Below are 10,302 nucleotides of genomic sequence, written 5' to 3'. Positions count from 1 at the left end.
GATAAATTACCTTAGGGGAGTCTAGTTCATCTTCAGGCAGTTGGATGTCCACCTACTTCCCCCTTGCCCCTCTTCCAATTAAAGACAAGTAGATTTGGATTTATTATTCTATTCTTCAATCTAGAAGAATATCCTTAGAGCAGAACATGCTCTTTGTCTGAAGGATGAGAATATGGGGAAACATGGTATCTGCCTTGATTCTCTAGTGCTGCTACAACAGACATAGCACAAATAGATGGCTTAACAAACAGGAATTTATTCTCATATAGTTTAGTCTAGAAGTCCAAATTCAGAGTGCCAGCTCTAGGGGCTGGAAGAAGGCCCCTTGACCTTGGACTTCAGCTCTGCCTCTTATTCCAGGCCCACTGGAGCTAGAGGTGTCTCCTAACTCAGGTAGCTGCTGGATGCTGAGGCTGATGAACCCAAGGTTGGCAAGTAGAATGGCACAATCCCAAGATCAACAGGCACACAGCAGGCCACTGGTTCAAGTCTAGGAACAATTCCAGGATCAGCAGGCAACACTGCAGGCCACTGAGATGAACACTTGACCAAATGCAGGGTCCAGATGTGCCAAAAGCTAATGACCTTTCCAAAGCGTCTCCTTATATACTGGAATATACTGGAAGCAGGCCACACCCCAAATGCAGCTCCCTTTCCACTGATTAACATCTTATAGTAGATTCCACCATGGGAGCTCTGGTGGCGTAGTGCCTAAAGCATTTGACTGCTAACCAGAAGGCTGGTGGTTCAAACCCACCAGCCACTCCTTGGAAGGAAGATGGGGCACTCTACTTCCGTAGTGATACTGCCTCAGAAACCCAAGGAGGGGTCGTTATGAATTGGGTCAGACTCCACGGCACATAATAACAACAAGAAGTAGATTCCACATAGAGGTGATTACAATCTCATCATGGGGAATAAGTACATTCAGCTGCCCAGCCACTCAAAACCACAGCCCAGCCAATTTGACACACACCTTCAGCTGCTACCAAACCCAAACTCACTGCCATCAAGTCAATTCCTATTCATAGCAACCCCCACTGGGTTTCCAAGGCTATAAATCTTTACAGAAGCAGATTGCTTCATCTTCCTTCTGTGGAGCAGCTGGTGGGTTTGAACCACCAACATTCTATTAGCAGTCAAATGCCTTAAGCACTGTGCCACCAGAGTTTCTTCACTACTACCAAAAAAAATCCAAACTCACTGCCATCAAGTCGGTTCCCACTCATAGCGACCCCTCCTTTGGTTTCTGAGGCAGTATCACTATGAAAGTAGATTGCCCCATCTTCCTTAACTACTACACTATTTTTAAATAACAAGGAAATAGTACTATCAGATCAGAGTTGGAAAATGGGCTCTTCACAGGGAGGAGAATATAGAGTGGGAAGATGCAGGCTGGGTGTAGCTATGTTTTGTATGGGAGAGAAACTACCCTTACCAGGGTGTGAAGATTGAACTGGAGGTACTCCTCACCAGGATTCCCTAGATGGTGCAAATGGTTACTGCGTGGCTGCTAACCAAAAGTTTAGAGGTTCAAGTCCACCTAGAGGTGCCTTGAAGAATGTCCTGGTGATCCATTTCTGAAAAATCAGCCATTGAAAGCTTTATGGACACAGTTCAATTCTGACACCCACGGGGTCATTATGATTTGGGATCAACTCAATGGCAGCTGGTTGGTTACTCCTGACCAGCCTGGGCCTTGTGTATTGCGAGGGTCCCAGATTCCTATCAAGTATTGCTTTATAGCTAGTCTGAGGTTTCCCTATTAATTAGGAAATTAATGACTAAAGTAAAAAGTGATTTCACCTCAGGTAGTGTCTTGAAATACATTCTGGAAACAGCTCAAGCACATATAATCGAATCAGTTCTCCAGAAGTATGCCTTCTTTCTTCAGCAAATCTTTAAAAACATAGTTTGGCTAGTTGTGGATGTCCCCATCAGCTATGACAGATCAGGTCCTCCCCTAAAGGTCAGGAATAAGGCACCAGTCTTTTGGGTGTGAGTGTGAAAGAATGTACATGGAAACTATCACACCAACACCCCTCAGACCACAACAAGGTGGAGCCATTTGTTGTCCTTACCTTAACCTTCTCATCATTTTCAGAAATATGGAGTCCCTAAGGACACGGCACAGGAATGTTCAGCAGATCTAAAATACTTCTTTCCAACAACTATCCCCTTTATCTGACCCTCACATCTGGAAATCCTGGACTCCAACCAGGTCACAAACATAAATAAGACTTATTTCCTCAGGGGAAGCTGGGCCATGACTAGCCATGTCTGATCCCCAAGTCTATATTCACAAGCCCACACTACCCACCCACATTACCCATTTTTGGCATTTTCTCAAGTTGTATAACTTAAGGAATTTGGGGGGAGGGGTCTTCTGGTTAATATCATATTGTTACTTTCCAAAGACTGAATTAAAAAACACACAACACTAAATATTATCCTGAACAACATTTAATTTCTCATTCGTCAGAAACTATGTTAGGACCTTGACGGGCATTCGGATTAAGTCTTTTATAATGACTTCTGATTCTTAGGGTTTGGTGTGTACCTACAAAAGCAGTAGTTGAGGGGTGGGAGCAGGTACAGCATGCCATGGGCATCAGAAGCCCAGGTTCCAGCCTCAGCTCTGATACTAAATGACAGAGTCACCAGGGATGAACCACTTCCTTTCTCAACAGGATTGGACAGGAATGTCTCTAAAGCCCCTTCCAGCTCTGAGAGTCAATGAATAACCAGCAGAGAATGTGTTGTGTTGATTTTCCACCACAGAGGCTGAAGAAATGTAAAAAAACACCTGCAAAAGAGTGAGCAAGACCTGGAACAGTGTTTCTGTATACATAAAGCTTCTAGGCTGGGGTTCTGTGGTAGTTAATGTTTGTGTGTCGATTTGGCTGGGCCTGGTTGAGTGGCTGGGCAGCTGGTGGTAGTTATCTCCATGATGAGACTGGCAATCAACTCCATGGTGGGATCTACCACAAGAAGCTGAGTAGCTGTCTTTGGGATGTGGTCTGCTTCCTGTATATAAAGAGAAGCCTTGGGAATGGTCTCTAGCCTATGGCACGCTTGGACCCTGCATGTAGCTCAACAGTCTGCTGTGCTCTGCCGATGTTGGGACTTACAATGGACTTAAGTTAATGGCCTGCTGTGTGCTTTGGTAACATCGGGACTGTGGCTTTTTACTTGTCACCCTTGGGGCTTCTCAGCCTCAGCAGCCAGCAGCTGTCTGAGTGAAGAAAAGCCTCTAGCTCCAGTGGGCCAGGAGCAGGAGGCAGAGCTGGACCCCAAGGCTGAGGGGCTTTCACCCAGCCCTTAGAGCCTGGCACTTTTGAACTTGGACTTAAAGCCTCCAAATTGTAAGAATAAACTCCTGTTTGTTAAGGCCATTCCATTTGTGGTATATATGCTTGTCAGAGTGGCACTAGGTAACCAGAACAGACTCCTATGTCACTGTTGGCCAACCCCAGGGGTCAATCACGTACACAGTAAGCTGGGAAAAACAGAGCAGGAAGACTAGGAGTCAGAGACCACAGAACATTTTATTACTGAATTTACCCAGCCCGTGGACAAGGACTCTGAGTGGAGATGGAAGTATGTGTATGGGGTCCTGCCTTCTCAGACCAACAAGCACTGTTCTGTTACCAATCAGCCAAGAGGTTTAGTTATGTGGACATGGTCTGTCCTTGGTACTAGAGACAGGCAGAGGGGAGAAGGCAGTGGATGAAGAGATAACAAACCAATCTGTTTTAGTCTCAGGCTATCTGTCCAGAAGGTGAGAAGCCCATTGAAGGGGTTCTAGGAGACCCTCATTTAATGTGGCTCAACATTTGTAACTACTTTCTTCACATCACTGACACATCAATTTAATTTTTTGCCTCATGTTTAACCATCCCTCCCCACTCAGTTCTGGCTAGAATGAAGTCAACTCAAAGTAAGAAAATCTCCAGTAAGAGCAGAATTCTGAGCTCTTTGCATTATATAAATAGTGTCAAGAAAATATATAGCTATAATGCGCACACACATACATACACACAGTCTCTCACACTCACACACACACACCTCTTGTGGAAATCAACTTCAGGATGAGTTCATGAGGTCACTCACTGGGACAACCTCTTTGAATATAAACACATGCTTGACTCAAACCTCTGTCCTTCACCTCACAGAGAAGAGGGACTTTGAGAGAATCCCACTCTTTTCCAACCCCTGAGTTGAGAGAGGCTTCTAAGCGGAGCCTGGAGTCTCTTCTTGTACAGTGGTGGGCACTAGTAGTGCTGGTAGCCAGGGCCTACTCCTTCAACAGTCCCAGCTTCTTCAGAGCCTCTCTTCTGTGTTCATCAGGGATGCCCTTTGGGGAGATCTTGACACTTACACAGGGAGGTCGAGGCAGCTTGTCACGGCTCTGTCCGGAGAAGGAGAGGCCCTTGGAGTTCTGCTCCTGTTCCAGGTCAGCCAGCTTGCCCACTGGGATACCTGCAAAATCCTTCCCTGTGCCCAAGGAGGCAGGGCGGGGCCGGGAATTACGCAAGACGCTGGGCGAGATCTTGTCCAAGACAGAACCCTTTTCCAGAGATGAGCTGGTTTTGGGGCTGAGGTCTTTCTTGGCTGAAAGGTAGCTGCTCAGCCCAATGCCTGAACGCTCCAGAGTTTTGGACTTGAAATTCATCTGTCTCAGTCCAGGGATGTTGCTCTCCTGGAGGGTCAACCCTAAGTCAGGCTTTGGCAGAGTCAGGGGACTATTTGCCTTAGTGGCCTTAGGGATGGGAATTGGCATGGATTTGGCAGCTGAATCCTTCCCTGGAGAGGGTTCCTGAGCAGGATTCGAAACTTTCCCTGGAGAGGACCCCTGAGCTAGAGCAGGGGCCTGAGCCTTCACTGGAGAAAGTCCCCAAGCTAGAGGTGGAGCCAGAGCCGGAGGCTTTCCTGAAGCAGGAACAGGTGCTGAGACCTGAGATGGAACTGTAGGCTGAGCCAGAGCTGGAGCTGGAGCTAGGGCTGTGGCCCGAGCAGGAGGGTCCTTGAGTCTGAGAGAGCTGGTAGGCTTATTTAAGTGGAGGTTGGAATCATCTTGGTCCTGGGGTAGCCCCAGCTTCTCCAATGCTTCTCTGCGTGCTTTCCTCTGCTCCTGCAGTGAAGAGGAGACCAGGCCAGACTCTCTCGGGGTCACCTCAGAATGGCGGGACAGCCAGTTCTGGGGACCACTGTGGAAACTGCTTCGGCTGCTCTTCAGAACAATATTAGGTGGCAGCTTCCGGGACTTAGGGGCTGTGTGGCCCAGATGGGCATTTGGATCCCTCCCAGATGGGAGGGGAGCATCTTCAGCTCTAGTATTTGGAGATGACAAGGCAGGAGGAGGCTGGGGCTGTCCTGGACCACCTTCTGAGCCTTTCTCATTGGCTTTTTGGGACATGACTTCTGAAGAAGCCTCCACTTTCTTTTGGGGACTGGAGGACATACGGAGTTGGGGTGTGCTGCTCGGTTGCCCTGGCCCCTTGGGCAAGCTGTTTTCCCCACACAGCTCCGGTCGGGTGTCCCGGAAGGGCTCTGGTGGGGGAATGAGCACTACCTCCAAGTCAAGAGTGGCTTCCTGGGGGCTGATGGGTGTCAGGTTGTGCTCACTGCTCTGGCTGGCCCCCTTGCTCTCAGGCTCTGGTTCAAGCTCCTTAGATCCTCCAGGGAGGTGGCTGTTGGCCTGGGCAGTACTCTTCCTGGACTTCAGGTTTCTGCCACTATGGATATTTCTGGGGAGGCTGTGGTAGCCAGACCTGAAGCCCAGGCCTTGGGGATCTGAGGTTTGGGATGAGTTGGACAGAGTCTCTCTCCTTGGCTCTGGTGCTTGCTGAATGGTTGTCTCCTCTGGATATGCGGTGAGAGTCAAGGAAGACAAACAAAGAACAGTAGACAGAGGTGAGAATCCTGCTGCAGAGGGGAAAGCAAATACTCCCTGAACTCTGATCTCCAACTAGCAATGGATTGTTTTTTTTCTTTTCTCTTAGAGGGGTACACTCTTTTCTGGAAGTTGTTTAGACTGATAGATAAATAATAACAGATTTCCTTCCACCAATGATTAATTTTTTAATGGTGGCTGTGAAGAAGCTAACCCCAGGTTGCTCCACACCCTTGACAAGGGTTCTTCCCAAGCCCTTACAGGTATGCCAGGGCTGGGGACAGATGGTACTAGTCCTTCTAGCTACCACAAGGCTGTCACATAACTGAGTCCAATGGGAACACATGAGCAGGTGATTTGGTCTTGATTTGACCTGGCTTCTGCCTTCTTCCACCTTTGCTGTCTATATGCACCTGGATGGTTTTATAATAGCCACAGTTGTCCCTGCCTCAGAGCATAGCATGGGCTCTTTCCTCCCAGCAAACTAGGCAGGTATCTCAGGTCCAGTGGGCAGTGAATCAGCCTCAAAGGGCAGAGAAGCCCATTGTCCCACTTACTGTTCTATCTCCAGGGAGGATCTGATACACTGTCAATAAATGCCTGCTCTGGTAGCATAGTGGCTAAGACACTTGACTGCCACCAGAAGGCTGGTGGTCCAAATCCTCCAGCCACTCCTTGGAAGGAAGGTTGGGCAATCTACTTCCGTAGTGATACTGCCTCAGAAACCCAAGGAGGGGTCACTATGTGTCGGGCCTGACTCAACGGCACATAGCAACAATAACAACAAATGAATGACTAAATTATTGCAGTCCTGATACAAGTGGTACTGCCCTCAAGCGTAAAGTGCCCCACTCCCTGAGACACATGGCCTCATGATTATTGCTTCTACTGAGCCATTGGCTCTCTATGCTCTCAGAAGGTCATTAAGGTCACACCAACTGCAGTTAAGGGAGCCCTTCTCTCATCTCCTTATTTCCTGTAGCCTCCTCCTCTGGGTCTTCTAGATTAACTCCCAGACTGACTCAGTCTCTCCAGAGCCAGCCACCAACCCATCCTTACTTACTTCCCTTCCTGACCTTTGGGGATTATATCCCTTTAGAATCTGTCCTGAGAGGATGGGAGCTGGTCAAACCCTTTCTCCACCCAGACCTCTGATACTTCATAGAAAGACAGCGAAAACTGGCATGTCAGCAGTACTTCCCTCTCTCCAGGGACAAGGTTTTATTCTACTGCAGTTGCTTCTTGCTCTGTCTGTGACCCTTGGAGCGGAGAGCAAGTAAGGTGGAGAGTGGCTGGAAGGGTGGAGGGGCACACAGTTATCCTGGGTTTGGCTGGAGGTGCTAGCCCAGATAGCGTCTCTTACCCTGGGGAACAGGCTGGGTTGTGGGCTGTGCCCAAGAAGCTTGGGGAGTTGTGGTCGGCTCAGACTCATCAGTGGACAGTCCGCTGTCAGCCTCAGTGTCCAATGAGCCAATGGTCTCCTCCAGGAAGAGCAGACACTCTTTCTCTTCAGCAGACAGGAAGTCGTAGTTGCTGTCACTCTGCAATCCATGGGGGGGAAGAACAACAGAGAGAGGGAGCTGTGAGAGGAAGCCTGTAGCTGTGCAGAAACTGGTGGGGCCTGAGAACCACCCCTCTGTAGGAAGGAATGCTGAAGAGCTGGAAACCTCTCCACAGTGCTACTCTGCAAACCTGCTGGAATTGCTTCTTATACTGCAGGCACCTGGGGAGGGTAGTAGGGACTGTTGGGCTGTCTTGCTAGCACCCGGCTCTGGTAGCTAGGTGGAAAGCCAGCAAATGACTTTTCTTTTGTTCAGTCCTGGGTGGAAAGGTGGGGGGCATAAATCAGGAGCAGTCCCATATTTTAGTCCCAATTTCTCTATATGATCATTGTCAAGTATTTCGCTTTGTCTCTCTCCATTTTAGCTCCAAAATATATGGGTGATACATATGGGGTTGTCATGAGATGGAAGTCAACTTGAATGGTGTTGCTTTTAATTTTTCAAAGTACTTTTGCTTACTTGATCTGGTGTGTCAAGCACAGTATGAGGACAAACAAGAAATGCAGTCAAGGACTGGCTGCCAGGCTAGAGGCAACAGTGGCATGACTAGCCACAGATAAATTTGCTAAATAATTTATACTTGCCTTTGAAATGAATTCCATACTGGAATTTTTTGCCCTTGCATATTTACTTTCTTGATGGTATTTGATTCTGGCTAACATTCACATGAGTAGGAATTTCTTAAGCAAATATTAACTTAAGGGTGTGTGGAGAAACCAGATGGGTATAGAGGGAGGAGAAAGCAACTAAATGTTGAATATACACACACATACACACACACATCAAGTCAATACTTTTCATTATGAGTAGATAGAGATATTTGGAAGAAAAGACAATGGCTACCTAAGGGGTAAGAGCTCTGGTGGCATAGTGCCTAAGGCATTTGACTGCTAACCAGAAGGCTGGTGGTTCAAACCCACCAGCCACTCCTTGGAAGGAAGGTTGGACAATCTACTTCCGTAGTGATACCACCTCAGAAACCCAAGGAGTCTCTGAGTCTGATCCGACTCCACAGCAGTGAGTGTGTGCAAGTGCGTGCCTAAGGGGTACTGTCCATGCTCCACCAGTCCAGGAAGAACCATGGATTGGCTGTTCTCCAAGGAGATTAAAGGCAAACTCAAATAGCAAAGTGGGAATGTAAGAAATTTGGTTTGCATCCCTTCCTGTCATCGCTGCCTCTCTTCCTAATATATGGGACACCTCAGAGTTTTCTATTTGCCAGACCCACTTAGATAGCAAGGAAAGATTTTGAGACAGCCCTAAAAATATTCTGGGAGTTGACGGAAGAAGGTGTGGGGTTATCTTCCAGCCCCTTAGAGATACACCTGTCTGTTGACTGACTGAGGCCCACACCTCAAAAACAGATCTAGAAGGCCCTTAGACAATTCCAGAAGTTCCCTGAACAAAAATGGTCTTTCAACTGCCCTCTTCTTCCTGAAAACCTTTAATCCCTGCCACAATCTGTGTCAATGGTATATGACTATTCAGGTTGACTTCAGACTAATTGAAATAAGAAGAAGACCCTGTGGCCCCATCATTTAGGATCAAAAAGAAATTGTATGAAAATTGTCTGCTCTTTGGATTGTTATGTGTGTGTTGCTTTTTCTACTCCATTTTTCCAGATTACAATTCATTGACAATATTAAAAATCCTTAACATTCAGTAGAGACCTTTATAATCCTTCAATCTTCAAATACCTCTATAGAATATAAAGTGATAAAGTATAAATTCTCAAGAGTTGGTCTGTATGAACAGCAAAGTAAAGTTTAAATGTGGATTTTGGCAGATTTGCTCTTTTAAGATTTTAAAATATCTGAGATTCAAATGCATGCCCAGGAAAGTTACAATTTATTAAACATCACTCACAAATGGTTAAACACAGGTTGAAAGAATCTCAATTTGTGTTCATAGATAGATCATTTCTTTTCTACATAGAAGAATGTACCAAGTACTTTCAATAAGCACTCCTCCAAGAGCCCTATGAATGAGACATTAATATTATCCCCATTTTAACACTGAAGAGACTGAAGCTTAGAGATAATTAAGTAATTTGTTTCAGGGCATATAGCTTATAAGTAGGGAACCCAGTTCTGTTTGACTCCTGAACACAGGCTCTTAATTACTCCACTCTTTCCGATCTTTGCGTAAGACTGTAGTAAAGCTATTTATTGCAGAAAACTTCAGGAATCCATGTGCTACAAGGACCTAGTTCAGTTTCCACCACGACCTCAGATCACTACCTTGCCCTCTCATTTCCACTCACCCCCCTAACTTAATGAAAATTGGAGGGAAAAAAAGTCTCATTTGTGCCATTGCTCTCTGAGGTGGTGCCACTCACCCTGTTCTCTGTAGAATAAGGAGTGACTCAGAGGAAGAAAGCCCCAATTGTGTGATTCACTCTCTGAGAAGGAAGATGAAAGAGAAGGTGCAGTGAGCAAGGGCAGAGTGGCGGAACAGGGCAGGGCAGGTGTGCAGAGCAGGCAAAGCTGCAGGACAGAGTACGTACAAATCCCGAGTGGGTGGAGGTGGTGCTCGTCATGCTGTCACAGCTGCCGATTCGGGTCACGGGTTCCGAGCCCGGCCCTGCTGGCCACAGCTCCCTCTCGGGCATCGCCTGAAGCAAGGTGCAGGAGCGGTGGAAGGGGCTCCCAGAGGGGAAGCGAAGAGAAGCGAAGAATGTCCCAGGCGGGGCCTGAAAAGAGAACAATCAAAGCCACGTGTGAGCCAAGGCTTTCCACAAGGCTCTGCCCAGGCCTTGGAGCAGTATGGCGGCAGGGACACCAAGAAAGCAGAGAGCTGAAAGGGGGCAAACAGACATTATCTGAGCCACTGGCCTGAATGGAA

At 47.3% G+C, this 10,302-nt stretch overlaps 1 protein-coding gene across 1 annotated transcript; it reads right to left on the bottom strand.

Moving 5' to 3' along the window:
• Positions 1-4,297: 4,297 nt before the first annotated feature.
• CUNH1orf116 (chromosome unknown C1orf116 homolog) lies at positions 4,298-10,069 on the bottom strand. Its single transcript, XM_042782613.1, has 4 exons — positions 9,965-10,069; positions 7,259-7,437; positions 4,946-5,873; positions 4,298-4,879 (listed from the first exon to the last, which is right to left on the bottom strand). Exons 1-4 carry the CDS (start codon positions 10,067-10,069, stop codon positions 4,298-4,300), a joined length of 1,794 nt encoding a protein of 597 aa, XP_042638547.1.
• Positions 10,070-10,302: the final 233 nt, after the last annotated feature.

Source organism: Orycteropus afer, unplaced genomic scaffold, assembly GCF_000298275.1.
Source record: "Orycteropus afer afer isolate SDZICR_OR568_19922 unplaced genomic scaffold, OryAfe1.0 scaffold00013, whole genome shotgun sequence".
NCBI lineage: Eukaryota > Metazoa > Chordata > Mammalia > Tubulidentata > Orycteropodidae > Orycteropus > Orycteropus afer.
Note: the sequence above shows the minus strand (reverse complement) of the source record. Positions and strands in the feature narration are given on the sequence as shown.